The 21,148-nt window shown below is 43.9% G+C and overlaps 1 protein-coding gene across 1 annotated transcript; it reads right to left on the reverse strand.

The window, feature by feature from the left end:
• Positions 1-312: 312 nt before the first annotated feature.
• Positions 313-16,497, reverse strand: LOC134496340 (parathyroid hormone/parathyroid hormone-related peptide receptor-like). Its single transcript, XM_063302072.1, has 12 exons — positions 16,341-16,497; positions 15,357-15,467; positions 13,737-13,861; positions 10,861-10,955; positions 8,115-8,301; positions 7,232-7,385; positions 6,677-6,737; positions 4,593-4,659; positions 3,195-3,289; positions 2,102-2,243; positions 1,974-2,015; positions 313-702 (listed from the first exon to the last, which is right to left on the reverse strand). The coding sequence occupies exons 1-12, from the start codon at positions 16,495-16,497 to the stop codon at positions 313-315; spliced, it is 1,626 nt and encodes a 541-aa protein (XP_063158142.1).
• Between the last annotated feature and the right edge of the window lie 4,651 nt (positions 16,498-21,148).

Consider the following 21,148-nt stretch of genomic DNA (forward strand, 5'->3'; position numbering starts at 1 on the left):
GAATGTAGGACAAGAAGGCAGATCTGTCTTGCTGATTAGAACCTGAAAATAAATGGCAAGCACTTTATAGGTGCAATTTTGCTAGCCATTTCCTATCTCCCTGAGCAGTCCTCTAGATCCAGGATCAAGATTATATATACACAACACCAGTCAGAAATGGCTAGTAAATCATCTTTTCACACTGAGATGGATAGTAAACTAGCTAATCCTAGTCATTATAATGATGAGTGGCTTAGGATTCAATCTAGCAATTCATTGCTAACTTGCTCCAAGATATGAGTACAGTCCTACGGATAGACATGCTTTTAATCTTTATAGCATGGTCTCAAGATCTTTTCTCAAGCTGGGGTGGTTTTCTTCTAGGCCTGGAGAGTCCACCAAAGCCTTGATTATCTCATCAGGAGCTTTCTGCATCATCTCTTGACTCAAGCAGTTACCTAGAGTGGAGGAAGCAGGGAAGTATTCCAGAGCAGTGCCACTGCTGGCCAGCTGCAATAGCCAATTTTTGGCACCCAAAGGCATGGCTATGGCTGCTGCGGAGGCTGTGCCCCAGCTGGCCATACTTAGACTGATGCTATTGGTAGCATGGGATACTAGACCGCCATAATAACAGCTCCCTCCTGTGCTGGTGACATGGGTCTTCTGCTTTATATCCAGTAGCAAATTTCTCCGGAACCAAGCTTTTTTAATTTCAGCCTGCACCTAGGGAGAGAGACAGATCATCAAAGGAATGCCGCTTGGCTAAGATCAACATGAGTCTGTTCTCAATTCTGGATATGTGGTAGAGGCAGCATTGGCCCAAATACATTCTCAGGTGCCCACTCTTCTCCCCATCCTTCACCTTTCCTTAAAACCCCAGTGTGTACATATTTTTCCAATTAGAAAATGAGCCCTGAATTTCAAATCAGGTAACAGGAAAAACCATTAGGGTGGAATGTTACTCCAAGTTATGTTTTAGGTTTGTCCTTTAAAAAGGTCAAAACTGAAGATTAGTGTATATTTTAAAAAATGAGCATGATTGAGTAGGCTTGGTATATGCAACCACCATTTTTGGCTAAGTTCTCTCATGCTAAATGTGGCTTGATTAACATTAAGTTCATACATAATGCTAAGCCAAAACCCAACAACAAACGCCATGGCTTAACACAATGTGACATTCTAATCACGAACTGAAGTGTCTGGATTGCCTGTGAAGATTGGAGGCACTGGGTTGCACTGGTTCCACTCCTTCGTGATTGGGCAGGTCTAATCCACCGTGGGGGGGCGATGAGAAGTCAAATCCTTGGCCACTCTTGTGTGGACTGCCACAGGGCTCATATACTATATTGTTCTCCATGTTGTTTAACATAAAATTGTTGCGAGAGGTAATCTATTGGATCAGAGTGAGATATCAGATTCCACCCCACCTCAGTGTGTGAGAAGATTAGGGGTCCAGAGGCAGACCTGTTCAGTGGCTGTATGGCATAGTCTTCCCCCTCCCCCCCACGGTCCAAATGGTCCCTTTTCTGTTATCCTTTAGAAAAGAAGTTAAACCAACCTCTTCTGCCCAAGCTTTGGAGAGTAGGTTGTTTTCTTATTGTTCTAGTGTTAGTTATTTTTATGGTTATGCTGAAATTACTGTTTTTATGAAGGCTTTCATCCTTTACACTTTTAGGATTGTGAGCTGCCCAGGATCTATGATTCGGACAGAATACAAATTATGTGAAATCAATCAATCAATCAATCAGAAAAGAAGATGCTGGGCCAAAGAGCATGGCTTTTGGGAAAGCTCTCTATTTTGGAAATTTAAATATTCCATGCAAAGCAGTACCATTTTACTGGGAGAGAAATATAAGGCAGATAAAGGAGGTGGGGGTTAATAAATTGGTGGCTGCTCTCGAAAATCCATGCAAACACTGTAGAGAAGAGCCCGCTTTATACACATGCTCATGCTTGTGCCTGGGTAGATACAGCCCCCAAATCCATGTTCTTACCTCACCATTGCAAAAGCAGTAAATAAGAGCCACGAAGAAGCCCTGCCCAGAGACAGAGACAACCATAAATAAGAAATAGTTGGGACAGAGTAGTTCAAAAACAAGACTTCATAGGCGTAAAGACTCACCTGTAAAGAGTTGAAGAGCATCTCATAATGCATCTGTATTTGCCAAAGTGTGCTGGAGACAGCTGTGTAAGGCATAGCCATGAACACCACGTAATGGACCCCAAAGAGGGGCATCAAGACTAGCGTTGACTTCAGTAGTTTTCTGAAAGTAGCAGGGGGGATATTTTCATGCTTGTCACCTCCTGGTTCTCTAGAAAAGTGCTTCTCAACCTTGGCAACTTTAAGATGTGTGAACTTAAAGTTGGGAGTTGAAGTCCACACATCTTTAAAGTTGCTAAGGATGAGAAATGCGGCTCTAGAAGATCAAAATTTTTTCCTTTGTTGAACTAAACAAAGCAAAAGCCCTGATGGGGAATAAGGCCAGCAAAAGGATGACTCTTAAAAGGGACTAGAAGCTTGAAGAAACAGTTACAGTCGTAAGCCAAGACTGTACTACAGTATGTCTTTCTACCTTGCTGTAGGAGGGCATCACTGTTGACCTGTTGACAGGGTTACCAGAGTGGATGAGACTGGAATTTGCACTCTTGCTGGGGAGGCATTAAGGGGAGAAAAGGGTGCTTTAAACTCCCTCCGGGATAATTCAGTCTGATGCTTGTATTTTTATCAATAGGTACATTTTTTGCCACTTAAAACCTTCCCCAGACTGTTCCTCCCCACCCCCCAAAATCAGTCCTGCCTGCTCTGGATAGCTCAGGGAGCTGTAAATGAGGAGCAGGAAGGTTGCATCCAGTCTGTAGATGACCCAATCCTGCCTTAGATCCAATTCTAGTCAGTATATAGTAAATTGGGGTCTGTTTAATAGTTCTTGGTATTCTAGGGGTTTATTTTTTAAAAGAAAGACATTGCAAGAATTGGTGGAGATTGAGTAACTGCCTATTCAAGAGAAACCACCATGACTTCACGGAAGGTGGGATCTGAAAGAATTGTCTCTTCACTGTTAAGCAACCTAAGGTGATGAAAGTGTGATTAAAACTGGAGGTGATGACTGTATTCTGGAATATTAACAAGGAGGGAGAGTTTCCATTTCAGTTAAGAGAAATGAAACAGTTGTTTATTGTGGAGCTAAAAGAGAAAACCATGCCCAAGTACATACCTGTACTGCTGTCGTGGATCTAATTTCCCTGTGTTTGTTTCCCATAGTTTGGATGCAAGGACTCTCACAATGTTGAGGAAGAGAAGAAAGTTCACCTGCCAGCAACACAGAGAGACTGAGCCAGACATTCTATACAGGTAGTCCTCAGTTACGACCACAATTGGGACCAGAATTTCGGCCAAGCGATGCAGTCATAAAGCGAGACGTCATGTGACCGCATCGCTTGGCGACGGCAATCCTGGCAATCCCCCTCGCTGTTGTTAAGTGAATTCCACTAGTCATTAGCCGAGGACTCACCCCAGTCCAAGCCACTCCGGGCTTGGTCCCTCCCAGCCCCAAGCGGGACCCGGCTTCTCCAGCGAACGTTTCCTGCACGTGGCTCCCTGAGCCTTCAGAAAGTTTTCAGAAAGACAGCGCAGCTTTCCGAAGGCTTAGAGAGCCACATGTAGGAAATGTTCACTGGAGAAGCCGGGTCCGAAAAGGAGACGGCAAAGGCAGCGAGGCGTTCCTGCTTTGACCGGGAGGCTGGGCGCAAAAGGCGAACGGCTGGTGTGGGAACTGGGAGAGAAGGCAGCTGGGCGAACGAATGCTTGCTGGCGCTGGCTGGGGCAGCTGAGGCTTCCAGGCTGGCTGCGGCTTCATGCTGCGCTGTGGCTCAGGGGCTTCTTGCAGCCCCAGAACCACGGCGTGCCAAGAGGCCCCTGAGCTGCAGCATGGCAAGCAGCCCCAGAGCCACGCAGTTCTGGAGCTGCTTGCTGCCCCATGAGGCAGGGTGCAGCGTGGCCAAAAGAGCAGAGATAGGGGATGGGGGAGGAATAGGTTGGTGTCTGGGAGTTGAAGCGTCCCTGCGATCATAAATGTGGGCAGGCTGCCAGGCACCTGAATTTTGATCACATGACTGCGAGGGTGGTGCTATGGCTGTAACTTCAGGCGTGGGTTGTAAGTCCCTTTGTTCAGAGCCGCCATAACTTGGAATGGTTGCTGAACAAATGGTCATAAGTTGAGGACTACCTGTATACTGGTGGAATTATGCAGTTTCTATATTCAGTATATAGAGGAATATACTGTATAACAGTATATTTTGATGGCTGTTTAGCTCTCACTCCAAACAATTAACAGATAAACAAGTCTACATTTTAAAAAACATGACATCAACCTACAACCCAAAGAGCATCAGGACTAAAAGAACTCAATGTGGGGGCAAGTTCCAGAAAGGCCTAATTCTTAGCAAACAATGCAGATCTAATGGGCAACTCTAAAACTTAAGAGTACGGGATACTTAACAAAAGATGCTATCTGATATTTTAAAACTAATTTTAAACCATACAAAGCTGATTAGTAATACAGCCACAGGAAACCTGTATTACCAAATTCCCAGCCGTTCTTTGCCCTTCTTACCATGATTGCTGCTAAGATTGGGACCTGATAGATCCATTTCATGTTTCCAGCACTGAGGTCCCAGCATCTGACAAAGAGAGGTTGCATTCAGCCATAAAGGGTCTAGCCATATGGTATCCCTCTACTGGCACTTTTGAAATACAACTTTGAGAACGAACTGTCTGAGATTTTGTGATGCAGCACATTGGTCATGTTACTGGGTCGGTTTTGGATTTCTGGATTTTGGAATGTTTTAATTGTTCCAAGTTCTTAATACAGGTAGACCTCGCTTAGCAATTGCCTCATTTAGCGACCGTTTGCAGTTACAACAATGATGAAAAATAACTTTACGACCAATCGTTGCATTTACGACCTTCACAGATCTATAAAGCAAAGGAAACCTGAAGTGAGATCATAAGCAAAGTTGCGGTTTCACTTAGCAAGAGCTTTGCTTAACAACTGAGTTGCTGGTCTTAATTGTGGTCACTAAATGAGGACTACCTGTATATGACACTTTGCATTGATTAGCTTATAATGCTTATGTTAATTCAGTGTTAAAATTTCTCCCAGAGACTGGGACAAAGTGAATTCACTAAGTGTATCTAATATGATTCCATGGAAGATTCATATTAGAGAATTCTGGAGTTTTAGGACAGATTCTTTGCCCTTATATCTCATAGGGCTATTATATCTGGACTGCAAAAATCTGAAAAAGGCATCAACACATTTTCATTTTTCTGTATTTCTTTGGTTGTGAAGATTTTTGCAACTAAACTGTGGTAGATTTAATACCTGGACAGCCTTCTCTAATCTGGTTTGGGACCACAACATATTCCTGGCCAATATGACCCAATAACCCATGAACTGATGCCCTATTATGCCCAGCCCAGCAGGGTCAATATATTGTAGATCAAAAAGACATTTAAGATACTGTTGTACAGGTAGTCCTTGACTTACAACCATTCGTTTAGCGACCATTTGAAGTTATGGTGGCGCTGAAAAAAGTGACTTACAACTGGTCCTTGCACTTACGACTGTAGCAGTGTCTCTGCGATCACATGATCAAAACGCAGGCACTTGGCAACCGGCATGTATTTACGATGGTTACAGCATCCCAGGGTCATGTGATCACCATTTGCAACCTTCCCAGCTGGCTTCCAACAAGCAAAGTCAATGGGGGAAGCTGGATTCTCTTAACAACCACATGATTCACTTAACGACTGCAGCAAAAAAGCTTGTAAAATTGGGTGTGACTCACTTAATAACCACCTTGCTTAGCAATGGAAATTCCAGTCCCAATTGTGGTTGTAAGTCAAGGACTACCTGTACAGGTTTTGCCTTTTAGAGGACTTGCCTTTTAAAGAACTTTGCATTTTTATTTCTATTTTATCTTTAGATATTAAAATCTGGCCTTCAGACTTAATGATGCTAAAGTAGCTGTCCTCAGCTTGCCATCCTCCACATGTTTGGAAGATGTTATTCCCCAATGTCCAACCAGGAGTAACCATGCAAGATGAGAATTCTTGGAGTTCCATTGAATTCATTCCTTTGGGGGCCCCAAGTACACAGAACTGGTGGGCTCTTTTGGCTTCTGGAAATCCTGTTTTGGCTTCTTGCACACAATGGCTACTATCAGCTGCATAGCACCAATTCCAGCAGGGTATGACCTGCCACCCTCTCCCAGCTCCTCCACAATCGCAGAAAAAGCTCTCTAATATTCCTGTTCTCTTTCACCTTTTTCTGGCCAGGTGGACCCCTTCCAAACAAAGCACTGGACTAGCCATTGGGTAGCCCATAAGCTTATGGGCTTCTTCGGGTATGAAACAAAATGAACCTGGAGGATGGTACATTGCTTTCCAATATTGATGTCAGTTATAAATGTCATCCATCTCCACATGTCTATATGTGTGTAAAAAATTGGGAGTGGCAGAGAACCTGGTGGGCTCTAAGGGAAGTGTCTGGGATGCGTTGGCACCCTTGAGTACCACTTGAGAGTTTGGAGATTTGGTCTCTACTCCCTCCATCCCCCTGTGGTGAGGGTGGTGCAGCGCAGACTTGCTTCCAATCTTTCAGAGTAAGGTTTAAGCAAAGTTGAAGCTACGTACTGTGTATCAGCCAGAGATGCTCTTACGGTGGCCCAGATGGACACAAAGACAGCAGGTGCCCCTCAAAGGAAGAAGAAAAAGAAAAGCAAGCAGAAAGAAATCTGGGTTTCCAGCGATATCTTAACAGGACACAGGGGGGAGGGGAGACAGAATAACATTGTGCCTATCCCTTCATCCTCTGTGATGGGGTGTAGGTGGGAGAAATAGTAAAAGGTGAGGAAACCAAGAGCACACACGGAGTAACCAGGGGCATCTTCAGGGGGATCAAAAAAGATGATGATCATGACCTTGTGTTCAAAGCCTCACCCCTTTTTACAGGTGGCACATGTAAAAATGGCAGGGCTGTTAATTGCACAGTTGTGGATGCCATTTTGACTTTTTTGATCTCCCCTGCTGTTGCCTCTGAAGTTACAAGAGTTTGGAAGCCTTTCAAGTCCAGGGAGGTAGGCCCACATCCTTCAGTGTCTCTACATTAAGCTGCTAATCCAGTTTGTGGAGCCCTGTGTAAGCTAAGTATGACAGCAGAGGGCAACACGTGAACTGGACTGTTCTTACCCCATCCCATGAGGGTGAGGGCCCACAAGTAGCTTTTGTTGGACAGGAAAGCCATGAAGATTAAGCTGTGGAGGTAGAGGCCTTCCACCAGGATCCAGTAGTGGTTGGTAGCCAGGAAATAGAGGAAGACAGTCACTGCTACTTTGCAACCTGCCTGGAGGAATGGAGAAGCACACCACATGCCTTTTAGCTAAATTGGCACAGATAAGAGTTTGCAGATGCTTTCTGCTTCTGATACTTCAGCTTCTTGCAATCCTGTGCACTCCTATAGATACAGTGCACATTATTCAGGTCTCATACATGTACATGTGTCTTACTGGATCAAGCCCAACTCCACCTCTTCTAACGTTTTGTCTTTGCATCAGGCAGCTGCCAAGGAGCTCGTGCAAGGCATCTAATGTCTTTCTTTGTTTTATCCAAGCATTTGATACTGCCCTGCTGAACGCAGAATTTCTATTAAAGTGTTCTGGCAAATGCCCCAAGTTGTCACATTTTGTACACCTTATTAATTGTGCTACTCTGAATCTACTGCCCACTGGTACCTAGGACTTCAGTAGAAATTGCTACACACTTGCAGGACTCACTGGGCAACCTTGGGGACATTGCCTTAAGGATGTTGTTGTTGTTTTTCTGCTTAGATGAATAATGGAAGCTATAAGGAGTTGCCCTTTTATACTCTACCATGGGGAGAGTAACCTAACCATTAGTGACCAAGAGCCATTCTTTGAAAACAAAGGGGGGCTTTGGGCTTCAGGGATGCAACTGAACATGCTGTTTGATCCCAACTGCTGTGGTTTATTCAACAAACAGGATCAAAACAAACTGGCTTGATGCAACGCCAGGTCACTGGGGGAAGGAATTGTCCCTGGTCACAGGAATTTACCAGCTGGGTTCTGGGTCCCAAAGTGAGAGTCAGCTCTTCAGCATCCCAATCATGGTCTTGTCCTTTCACCAGCCCTGGTCGGGAGGTAGAATATAACACTATATCTTTCACAAAGATGCTCCCAGCTCGGCAGATGAAGGAGGCAAAAAGGTGGAGATGGATATAGTTCCGACTGCAGTGGAGTCGCCTTTAATACACAACACACAGGTAGGCTTTATTTTATTCATTAATTACATTTTTAATCTAGTTTTCCTTCCAAGGTAACATATGTGATGTGACATCTCTCCCCACTTTACCTTCTACAGTAGTCTAGTTTAACTGAAAGAGACCCACGATTTCTCCACTTTGATGCCCAGAAGGGACTTGCATCTGGGTCTTGGTCCTAATCCAATCACTAAATTGGTTTACAATAGGGGAAAAGGGAGGTCATAGCCACATGACAGCATTGGTGGTTCCATATCACAGGATCAAGCTTTCACTAAAGATGAGCTTTAGACTACATCAGTTATGAGTTGTATGTGTTACTTGTGAGTAGAGTGTAATGAGTAGAGAGCTGGCTGGGAGGGGTGGGGCTCTCTAACTTTTTCTATTTCAGCCAGGTTCACTGATCAAAGGTGCCCTTTTCTCTTTCTTTTCTTTGCTTAAGTTCAGCTTCAGTGAAAGCTGCTGGCCCTCTCTGGCTCAAGAAGTGAACCCATTCAGTAGGCGTCTTTCCCATTCTATTCAGTTCTTACTCAACTTTTACACTCAGTGCTATATGAGTTTTCCTGGGAACGTAGGCTACTGTACTGCTTTTAATCCTAAAACAGCCTTTGCCTCAAAATCTACCATTTGGAACTTTAACATCAGATTAGTATCCTGATACTTATAGCTAACTTTACATTTTACTATATCCTGCAACCTTTGTCTTGACTATGTTACTAACCTTACATTTGATGTTTGTAATGTTCTTACTTGCAAGGTTTTATACAGTCTGTAAGAAAGAAATAGAGAAACTTAATGGATTGCTTCCTGAAATTAGAGATAAAATAAAGGATTTAACAGTCTTGAAGCAATGGAAGGGTGGATAGAAGAAATTACAACTAATTTAGTGGGAGCACAATTGTTTACAGTCCTAGATGCAAATGCAGCTAGATGACAGGAGTTCATGTGATGTAAACAGTTCTTTTTAGTATTTCTTCAGCTCTAGAAATATATCAAACAGTAATACAGCAGATTCTAGAAGGCTTGGAAGGAGTATTGTGCTTTATTCATTATGGACTGATAGAGAGCAAGGATAAACAAGAACATTTGCTGCATGGAACTGTATTTTTTTAAAAATAGAGGTTTTGATGACTAACGGGACTTTTGCTGAAGCTGAACTTGAGCAAAGAGAGAAGAATTAGAAGGGGAAGAGGAGCATTTCTGTCAGTGAACATGGCTGCAGTAGACACATTCACATGTGCGCGTACACACAGAGCTGGTTCCTTTAGCCTACTCATTGCACTCTACTCACATTTTTTTTAATCCATTCAATTGTGTCCAGTTCTCAGAGACTGCCTGGACAAGTCCCTGCAGTTTTCTTGGCAAGGTTTTTCAGAAGTGGTTTGCCATTGCCTCCTTCCTAGGGCTGAGAGAGAGGGACTGGCCCAAGGTCACCCAGCTGGCTTTGTGCCTAAGGTGGGACTAGAACTCATGGCCTCCTGGTTTCTAGCCTGATGCCTTAACCACCACACCGAACTGGCTCTCTTCTACTCACAAATAATACATTGCAATTCATAACAATCATCCTTTATATTTCTCTGTAGGATAAGCAAAGTTGACACTTACAGATACAAAAATACACAATGGTAACACAAACTAATTTTTTTTCTTGTGCTTTGTTGGTTATGAAAATTTATCTGCACCCAACTTCCTTTTCAAGTCAGGGATAGGGACTCTGTAAAACAGTGTTTCTCAACCTTGGCCGCTTGAAGATGGCAGGGGAATTCTGGGAGTTGAAATCCACACATCTTCAAGCAGCCAAGGTTGAAAAACACTGCTGTAGAACAACTGACCTCCAAATTCTGATGAACAAGTTCCTAGCATCTCTCATTGGCCATGCTGGTTGAGGAGGAGGCTGCTAGGAGGTATAATTCAGCAACATCTGGAAAGCTTTATTTCCCCCTTGCAGGCTTTAAGACTTAGCTCTCCCTTCATGTTTTTCAGTGCCGCTGTCCAGTTCCACCCACACCCCGCCAAGTCCTGCTGTGCTGCCTCATGGTGGGGGTGGGGGTGGGGGTGGGGGTGGGGGTGGGGGTGGGGGTGGGAAGGAGGAGTGCAAATGTCAGGAGTGTATGCCCAGAGTATGTAATCCCAGCAGGGTCGCCCAAGGCATGAAGTCACTCCAGCTGCCCAGCTAACACAGGCATCTATAATGTGTAGCAGCGATATAGGAAGATGCTGGAGGCAGATGATCACTTCAGTGGCAATGGGAAAAGCATCAGTTCAAGGTAACAGTAAACACAGTTCTACAAATTCCTTTATGCATGTATTGCATGCCTGTTCTTACCTCCACTCTTGTGTGTTTGTGTATACACACACATACACACCCCAAGTTGATAAGTACATATATATTTTGATCACTTGGTTATTCTATGTATATGTATAAAATAATGAAGGAGTTAAAAAGAAATTGTGATTTCTAATGAGCCCTCTCCTCTTGACCTGAAACTGTGCTGATGGTTTGGGATAGGATAGGAATATAGAGTAGGTCTCTCCTCCTTACTTGAAGAAGCAAAGGATACACATAGCCACCACAAGGGAGGCCAGGGAGATGGAGTAGCCCACCGTATAGATGATGTGCAAACGGTCAAACACCTCCTAGATGAAGAAAAGAGAAACGTTTCTGCATAACTAAGCCTCTTGCAGGTTGCCCGGCTAACTTGGTATCAGAAAAAGGTCCCACTTATTTCATCTGAGCAGAAAGGAATGAATATATTGAAGTTCCAACAAATCAGGTCAAGGGTAAAGTCTCCTTAAAGTCAGGCTCAACTTACGGTGACCCCAGAAATGCATTCACACAGGTATTATGGAAACAATATGGAAGTGGTTTGTTACTACTACGTTGCCACTTCCTGCTGCATTTTGTTTGTTTGTTTTAACTTCCCAGTCTAGCTACCAAGGAAGTTCCTCATGATTTTTCACCCAAATACTAACTGGATCTCATTGTGCTTAACTTTTCAAGAGCCAACAAAGTGGACTAGGGGCTGTAACCCAGCTGGGCAACAGATCAAACAAAAAAGGCCCTTTTCTGAAACAAATGGGCATTAAACAAAACAGCTTTTTTCAGTTCTGTACAAAATAAAAAGGAAGCCACAGTGCAGAGGGGATACCTAGCAAAAGTAGTTTTCACAAGTAATTAGATCTCAATGATCAATAATAATAATAATAATAATGGGGGAAACTTGCCTCTTTAGAAAATGGTTACCCTGTGAACATAAACAATTTATGACTTTATCAGAAGTGCCTCTTGATTTGTTAGCTTCCCTTTTAGAGAAGAAGAGACAGTTCTGTAAAAAATATTAGTTGGGCTTGAGATTTCTATTAACAGAATTTTGTTGGGTTTGTTACAGAATTGTTAAGATTCAGTTTGCACAGATTTCTGCCTGGATTTTTTAAAAAAAAATAAGAGAACTTGGCTCTTAAAGGAGTGGGTTTTTAATTTCTATTTTACTTTTAGATATAAAAATCTGGTTCCCAACCCTAATGAGGATAAAGCAGCTGTCTTCAGCTTGCTTTTTGGAAGATGCTACTCCCAAATGTCCAACCAGGCGTAACCATGCAGGATAAGAATTCTTGGGATTCAATTGATCATTGATTTACCCATGTATGTATGTATGTACGTATGTATGTTTATTTGTTCAGTCGCTTCTGACTCTTCGTGACTTCATGGACCAGCCCACGCCAGAGATTCCTGTCGGTCGTCAACACCCCCAGCTCCCCCAGGGACAAGTCTGTCACCTCTAGAATATCATCCATCCATCTTGCCCTTGGTTGGCCCCTCTTCCTTTTGCCCTCCACTCCCTAGCATCAGCATCTTCTCCAGGGTGTCCTGTCTTCTCCTTATGTGGCCAAAGTATTTCAGTTTTGCCTTTAATATCATTCCCTCAAGTGAGCAGTCTGGCTTTATTTCCTGGAGGATGGACTGGTTTGATCTTCTTGCAGTCCAAGGCACTCTCAGAATTTTCCTCCAACACCACAGTTCAAAAGCATCTATCTTCCTTCTCTCAGCCTTCCTTATGGTCCAGCTCTCGCAGCCATATGTTACTACGGGAAATACCATTGCTTTAACTATGCGGACCTTTGTTGTCAGTGTGATGTCTCTGCTCTTAACTATTTTATCGAGATTTGTCATTGCTCTTCTCCCAAGAATTAAACATCTGATTTCCTGACTGCAGTCAGCATCTGCAGTAATCTTTGCACCTAGAAATACAAAGTCTTTCACTGCTTCTACATTTTCTCCCTCTATTTGTCAGTTATCAATCAAGCTGGTTGCCATAATCTTGGTGTGTGTGTGTCTGTGAGTATAATGTTACACTAATGTAAATGCTTTATATTGCAAAAAGTAAGGTTGGCAAGGAATCTGGCAGGCACCAGGCAAGGGAGTCCATAGGCATGTTGCCCTTCTTGATGCCAGGTTGGAGGGTCCAGTTTAATATTAGGCTTAATATATGAAAAAGTTATATTAAACAAGAATGGGGATATTTTTAGCACACACACACCCTCTTTATCCTTGCCTGAAACACTGTTTAAAGGGCATCCTTCACATGTCTCTTAGAGACCAAGTGTGATCTCAGTGTGACAAAAATGTGTAGTCCTTCTTTAAGTGATCTGTGACCTGCCTAACTGAGTCGGGGTAAGATTTACATGGGTACTAAGTTTCAGATCCCTAACACAGCACCCATGGGTGCCAGTCTGCCTGGCAACACCAATATTGATGCAAGCCAAACTTCATGCCTGACCTGATATAAAATAATATTGATTTTTCATTTTATAAACTGAAACGGAAAGGCAATATGCCATAAGGCAATGCACCAGCCTCAAGCATAATCTTTATTTCCAAGATTGCTTTCAGGCCCATAGAGGACCAGGAGGTCTTGCTAAACCAACAGAACAAAACAAAACAAAACAAAACAAAACAAAACAAAACAAAACAAAAAACAAAACAAAACAAAACAAAACAAAACAATGATAGAGACTGCACCATGTTCTGTTTGAAGTTGGGCCCATCGGCCCAGAAAACCGAAGAAAGAAAGAAATAATCTGAACACGAGAAGCTGTTCTGTGAGAGTGCTCAGAATACAGTCCCAAAATTCCTAATGTGCCCATCAGCATGTAAAGGTTGGACATGCTGCTGTTGAGTCATCATATATGGCTTAATGGACTGCATGAATTTGACCACCAAGGCTAGTAAACCATGGTTTATAATTTAATGTGTGTTGTGTTGTCATGGTCCCCTCCCTCCTTAAATAATTGCTTGGATTTTTCTTGGCTGGCCAAAAGGATGAAGGGGCACTCCTGGTCTCATAAACCTCCACCATCTCCTACCTCCATAATTCCTGCTCTCCCTCCTCCCTTCTTGACAAAATTGCAAACTTTCACCTTTTCTTGGTCCTGCCGTTCTGGGGCAAAGAAGAGGACACATTCTGTGTAATTGGCCCAGGTCTTGTTCATATTAGGGACCAGTTGCCAGTTTCCACCATCATCGCAGCGTCTGTAGGCATGACCTGAAATAAAGGACAGGTGGACAGAGACATGAAAAAACAGGGATGTCTGCAGGGTAGAGTACAAAAAATCAAAATGGTGGCTATGATAGTGTGATCAAAGCTCCTCTGTCCTTTATGTGTGCACATAAAAAACAAGTGTAATTGTCAGGACCACCACCTTGACCTTTTGTATCATACTCTACAGACACCCCTGCAAAAGAGCAATCAACCAGTCAAAGCAGAAGATGCTAGCAAGGCTTGCCAGTGGCCCACATCTATAAAGGCCACTGGCTCCAGAATATATAAAAAGGTAAATGTCAGTTCTCTGTGACTCCCTAGATACATCGGTGTAGCTCACTTGGCAGCAAAATGGAAATGCTTTGCCATTGCTTCCTCCCAAAAGGTTTCTTTATCTCGTCAATCTAATCTTCAGCCCTTGGATTTCCTGGTGATCCCTCATTCAGCTCCTAGACAGGTCCAACCCTGCTTCGTGTGTTGACATTAGCCAAGGTCACAGCGGTGCTGTTCCTTAGCTGGGTTGCAGAATATGTGAAAGAGCAATAAAGCAAATAAATGTTTCTAACCCTGGGTCAAGGAACAGTGGGAAAGAAACTGCCATCCTTCTTCAACACAAAGAATGCCATCCTTCCTTCAGGCAGATGCCCTACAGCTATGTTTGACTCCCAAACCTGTGCTAGCCAGGGGATGATGGGAATTGAAGTCTGGCATATCTGAAAGGCTACATCATTTGGGGACTGATGTAGACCCAGGGACAGCCATAAGGGTGTGTTTGTCAAGATGGTGCATACGACCGCATGAATGAAGCCCATCCCTTTTTATGTGTGTCATGCAACAGACATAAAAAGGGGCATGGCTCTGGTCACATGGTCTTGGATGCCATCTTAACCTTTTGATCCTCCTCTGGACTCCCCTGGGTAGATCAGATTTCTTCCAGCATCTGAAAGCATCCAGGATAATTTATTAGCTTTATATTCTTTCTTTCTTCCAGATAGCATCTACTGTATTTCTTCATCTGAGTTTTCTCCACAGCAACAACCCTATGAGGTAGGGCTGCAGATGACAGAAGGTGATGGCCCCAAACCATACAGTGAACTTCCATCAAGATGGACTTGAAGCTGGGTTTCCTCAGCCCTAGGCCATCTCCTTACCCATAGTATCACATTCTTTGCATTTGAAAGACTAGCTGTATTTGACTTTTAGCCAGATTTATGATACAATTTATTGTGAACTGCTTTGAAGAAGGCCTTTTGTCACAAAGAATGGTGTCTGGTCTAAATAATTGTTCAAAAACACTCTCAGAAGATGCCATTTTCTTTAGGATCATATCAGGCAAATATTCAAAACCTTACTTCCTGCCTTCTATAATTTCAATGTCAGACCCTCTTGCTTTTTAAAAATCAGGATGCTAAATTCAAAGATGCAGTTAAAATCTCAGATGTCCCCAAACAGCCAAAACATCTTAGGCTTTTAGGGGAAACTGAGATAACAAACCTACCATGATGGTTGAAGTCATAGATGTAGTCTGGGCAAAGAGCCGCCACCTTTGTATCTGGGAGACTTTCCGGCCAGCAAATGATTCCATCCCACTCAGGTAAACAGTGACCCTCTAACAAGGAAATGACAATGCCATTGTTTTGTCAGTCATGGGGAGGAGGTATAGGAAAGAGAGGGACAATCATGAATGGAGGGGCAAAAAGAGATTTTAAAATGATGCAGGCAACAGCCAATATGCCTCTTACTTTAGTGCTGTGCTTAAGCTGGGCGTGTGGCCTGCATTACAGTTCTTGATTTGAAGGGTTAGTCCAAATTCTAAAATGGGACAATAACCGGGAGGCCTTGAAATTGCTAATCAAGCAAAGGTTGGCAAATTTTTCAGATCACCAGATGCCACCACATAATCTTGTGACATCTTGGGTGCCCCCAAAACTCAAAACACCTCAAATCTCATGCAAATCACTAAATCTTGGGAAATTTCAGTGATCTCTCACCCCAGGATCTTGGGAAGTACCTTTTGAGAATGTTGATGTTTCATAACATGTTGTGAAATTTGGTGTTCTGGCACAAAAATCTAGTAAGTATCCCAGCAATCCTGCAGAATGTTAATCATTTTTTAAAAATTAGTGTTGCAATTTCAATTTAATTTGGGGAGTTTGCAGATTCTGTTTGGGGTGGTAACAGATGCCCTGGTACTTAGAAGCATTATGTTGCTAACACCTACCTATCAACAGTTACTCAGGTACTTATTAGATTTTTATCCTGCTTTTTTTCAGGAACTCAGGTTGGCATACATAACACTCCCTCTTCCATTATTTCCCCCACAACAACAACCCTATGAGGTAGAATGGTCTGAATAGGATTTGGAGCAGGCCAGCACAACTGGCACCTACTCATAGTTTTCCAATAATGACAGTAAATTTTGCATTTCTATTTGAACATATAGCCAATTTTTCTATAGCAATATAAAACAAAAACTGGGTACCTTGGATTTGCTCCTTCTGGACATTTATCTGATTGTGACATGCTGATTTTGCTTCATTCAACAAATAAATCTGTTCTTCTTTGGTGAGAACATCATCTGTGTCCACCTGCCAAACATATAAGGAGAGAGAGATGAGGTCCTTTCCATCCAGCTGCATTTGGCTCCTCCTTTCCCAAAACTGTGTCCATGAAATATCATTCCACTAGACTAGTCCTGAGAGAGAGAAACACAACTTTATTTAACTCATTTTTTTCCCAAAATGAAATAGGGTGATCAAGTCTGCTCTGCAAGATCATCTGAGGATATGGGCCACCTCAGGTATCAGATCAACACCAAGTATAATATAATAGTATTTTATTGTTATAGGAAAGATACATAAATAGAGAGAGGTATAGGTGAGTCAGATGAGCATGAACAAAGTTCAATCCTAAATAGTAATCAACCTTCCTTCCTTCCTTCCTTCCTTCCTTCCTTCCTTCCTTCCCACAGTTTGGATGCCTAGTCCAAAGTGAAGGTGAAGCAGGATAGAGAAAATGGTTGGTATGCAAGGTGTCTCATGATTGCAGATAGAACTACCTCAAGATGATATTTCTATAGAAAAGTGAAAATGGGAGCTTCTGATGTATCCAGCTGCCAGGAGTTTTCTCTCATTGCCCAGCCCCCAAATATGGAAATTCCCTGCTGTCTCTTTTATACCTTCTGGATTAAGAAGATGTCATTGCATTCTAGATCACTGGCAAGAAAATCACACTACATTTATGAACCCCCTCAAACTTCTGATTGGTTCCAGGAGTTGAATAGCAAATTTTCTGGAACTTGGTGTTGATCTTGTTGGGTTGTCTGGTACATCTATGTACAGATCTTATACATAGGGTTGTCACTTTTGTATACGAAATGATGACAGCTGGAACAAGTCTTTTCTGAGAGCCTTTCTATCCTCTTCACAACATGTCATTCAAGTGGCACCAATTTCTCGTAACAGTCTAAAACAAGATCCGGTTGTTGCCAGTCTATACAGCTTCATTCTCTTTCCCAGCCTTGGCATGTATCTAGTTCCTGTGTTGACTTTTTTTTTTGTTATTCACAGCTGATACTTAGGAATTGCCTGAGAAGATACTCTCAGACTCACTCCAGCCAATTCATAAAATCTTCATTCATTTCTTCAGTTACATGGTTAACATGGCTGTGCCTGTATAGTTCAGATACCTGTACTGAACAAGGCTACATTAGAAGAAGAATCGAGAGAGTATCTTGTCCAATAGCTCAGCTAGGCAAACCTATCATTTCTCTCCTATTCTTTCAGAAGTTAAACAGGGTCAGGCCTGATTAGTAGTTGGACGGGGGACCTTGGGGAATACTAGGACTCTGTGCTGGACAGGGAATGTATAGAAATATCCTGGAAGACGGGAATGGCAAATAACTTGTCTTTGCTTCCCATAAAACTACACAGATGTGTATGAAGTCATCAGGAGTCAAAATTTATCCCCCCATCTTTTTTTCTTTTTTATATCACATTTTTTAATCTGTTTACATTAATTCATATACTGTATACTGTCCACCTTCCAAGACTCTAGGAGGTTTGCAATCAGATTAAAAGCAAATATATACAGTACATTAACATTTTGCTCATTGAGGCATGTCTTTATTGTACTCTACTAATTATTTTGATTGCATTGTATGGCTGCAGCAAATAATAGAAATAGTTGTATATTGATATGGATGTATCAATCCATATATTCTTTTTCTTGCTTGTTTCTAGAAGGCATGTTGGCTGAGACTTTGGGGAACCTGAACTCCAGCAAATCTGGTGGAGTCTGGGTTGGGAGAGGTAGAGATTGGTATAGATATTGGATGGATGGATGGATGGATGGATGGATGGACAGAGATGAGTTGAGTGGAATATATAACAGCTAAGCAATCTGCGAATGGCTACTGAAAGATGTTCCTGTCATGTTCACCGTTCCAATGTTGCCGTTACATCGTAACGTTTCGCATGTCAATTGGCTGATGCGTGTTTCGTCTGGGAGGGGAGGAGGATTCCATCTCGTGGGATTGTTGTATGTTAGCAGCTGGATTGGAATGTGTTTGGGTTATCTCGTGTGTTCAAGGTTCCTTTCCCAGGACATCAGTAGAAATGGTTACCAGCACCGGGGGGGGAGGGGGAGTTTGCAACGGCAGGGCGAGGGGAGGGATTACGTTTGAGCCGAGGGTTTTTAGTTTGTATTTGGCGCGCTTTTGCTCATTCTCAGCTTTCTCTGTATTTGCATACTATTCTTTAATAAATCAGATATCATTAAATTCCTACTTGTGAGTCTAAGTCTATTAAGGTAGGCAATCCTTACATAAAGCTGAGAATCTCAAAAAATTTTCTGTTAGCCCCTTTCCAGATTTATTTTGTGAGGGAGAAGTGCTAGCGATGAGCAAACCAAATCCCCAAACCACGGAAAGCGAGGAATCGAGCGAGGGGGAACCTGACTCCACAGTGATAAGAACAGAGAGGGTCCCTACTTGGGAGCTCTCAGAAATTCAGGAGGTGTCGAGCTCCAGCCTGGGAGAAGAGGAGGTTGGAGGTAAAAGAGCCCCTGAACCGACCGGCGAGTCGCCAGGCAAACTGGTCACCTGGGATGAATCACAGGGACCCCTACCAGGGACGTCCAAAATGTCTTGGAAACAGTGGTACCCGAGTTCTCCAACTGTGGTGAGGCAGGAGGGAAAGGAGGATTCCCAAACCCCTGACCATATAAGACTGGTGGAGGCCAAATTGGAGTCACTAGAATTTATGTTTCAGAAAATGTCAAGGGACTGGGGTCCCCGGGAGAGGAGGAGAGAGGAGTCTAGTAATAGGCATTTGTCTCCTTCTTTGCTCCTACCTTCTTCAGAGGAAAGGAGTAGGACCCGGCGCAGAGAGGAGGCAAGAGCGCTGAGGGTGAGGATTTCAAGGTCCCCTCCTTGAGAGCGGAGATCCCTGGGAGCTAAAAGAAAGTCCGACCGCCCAGCTGTGGCGAAGGGACCGCCCGGAGTGGGGGTTAAGGACTTTACAGTCAAATTTGATGGAGATCCAACTAAGCTATCGTTCTTCCTTACCAATGCAAGGAGTTATATGGATGAATGGGAACTGTATTTTCGTTCAGAAAGAGCCAAGATTAATGCCATTGCCACTAAGCTCAAGGGGCAGGCTGCCGATTGGTATGTGCAGTTATGTCAAACGGATGCCCCTGAGCTGGAGGAGTTTGAAAAATTCCTGTGGGTGTTGAAGCTACACTTTGAAGACCCGTTAGCTAAAGAAAGGGCAAAACGGGCGCTGAGGGAGCTTAGCCAGGGGCCACGATCGGTGGCAGACTATGCTCTGGAATTTAAGGCTCTGGCTGGGAAGGTTGAGGATTGGTCCCAATCTACCTTAATAGAACTTTTTAAGGATGGTCTGAACACGGAGGTCCTGAGGTGGTTGCTCATAGGGACGACCCAGATACCCTGTATGAATGGATACAGTTGGCAGGGAAGGCTGAACATGCCCATGAAACCTTCGCTCACAGGAAGGTGATGAGATATTCCGGGCTCAGCAAGGGTTCCCGCCCTGCTGCACCTACTGGAAAGTCCGGTCAACGTGCCTGGGAGGAGGAGAGGGAGCGCCGCTATGCGAAAGGGCAGTGCCTCCGATGTGGAAAGGAAGGTCACCGAGCAATGGCATGCCCAAAGGGCAAGACCGATGATCGTTCGGGGAAGCCGACAGGGAAATCTCCCTCCCTACCCAGGAAAATGAAGGCAGCCATGGCTGAAACTGAAGTGGAGGAGGTTCCTTACTTCGGGGGCGAGGGGGAGCCCAATCTACGCCAGCCAGTGGGAAACGCCAGCCACCTGCTCTAAGAAGTGCCTGTGGGCAGGTGGTGGAGGATGGGCGCGAACATGTTTCAGTGAGTGCCAACTATCCCACACTGAACGTGAAAGTGAAGTTAGGCTCCCGCACAAGAACCGTTGAAGTCTGGGCATTTATCGATTCGGGGTGTTCGCGTTGCTTGACGCACCCTGACGTGGTGGCTGCTTTGGAGTTACCCAGCTTTCCACTGCAACATCCCATGATTTTCACCCAGCTGGATGGTTCTACGGCGGGGGGGAAACCAGTCACCCATTACACGGGCATGGTGGCGTTGCAAATGGGCAGCCACCGTGAGGGGCTGCCGTTTGTGGTGGCGCCTGTGGGGCATCCCTTAGTCATTCTGGGGATTCCTTGGTTGGTCCAACAAAACCCCTATATAAATTGGGTACACAGGACTTCGACTTTTGGCGATGGTTTCTATCAAGCCCCTGGGGAGGACGACGCTCCAGAGGCTGCAGTGGGGAGGGCGGCGGCAGCAACCCCGCATTTCACTGTCACACCACTGGAGGGCTTGCCGGAGCAATACCAAGGCTTTGCAGATGTGTTTGGTGAGAAAGAAGTGGACCAACTCCCACCCCATCGAAAAACTGACTGTGCGATAGAGTTGGTCCCTGACGCTCAACTGCCCAAACCAAAAATTTATGCCATGACTCAAAAGGAACTTGCGGCGTTGAGGGAGTTTGTGGACAAAAACTTGGCCAGGGGTTTTATTGAACCAGCAAATTCACCAGTGGGCGCCCCCGTCTTGTTTCGAGCGAAGAAGGATGGGACATTGAGACTTTGTACAGATTACCGCGGATTAAATGTGGTCTCGATATTAAACAAATATCCTCTGCCATTAATAAAAGACATGTTAGCACATCTGGCTAAGGGGAAAATCTTCTCTAAGCTGGATTTGCGGGAAGCCTATTTCCGCATCCGCATATGGGAGGGG

The sequence above is a fragment of the Candoia aspera genome, chromosome 4, assembly GCF_035149785.1.
Source record: "Candoia aspera isolate rCanAsp1 chromosome 4, rCanAsp1.hap2, whole genome shotgun sequence".
In the NCBI taxonomy this organism is placed as follows: Eukaryota; Metazoa; Chordata; class Lepidosauria; order Squamata; family Boidae; genus Candoia; species Candoia aspera.

Excerpts from the sequence above, each read along its gene's own strand:
- LOC134496340 (XM_063302072.1), bottom strand. The coding sequence starts at position 16,497 with ATGCAGCTGGATGGAAAGGACCTCATCTCTCTCTCCTTATATGTTTGG. Across the intron at positions 8,302-10,860 it reads TGTATCCTTTGCTTCTTCAA|GCGACTCCACTGCAGTCGGA; the intron begins GTAAGGAGGAGA and ends TGTGTATTAAAG. Across the intron at positions 2,244-3,194 it reads GATCCACGACAGCAGTACAG|AAAACTACTGAAGTCAACGC; the intron begins GTATGTACTTGG and ends TGCTACTTTCAG.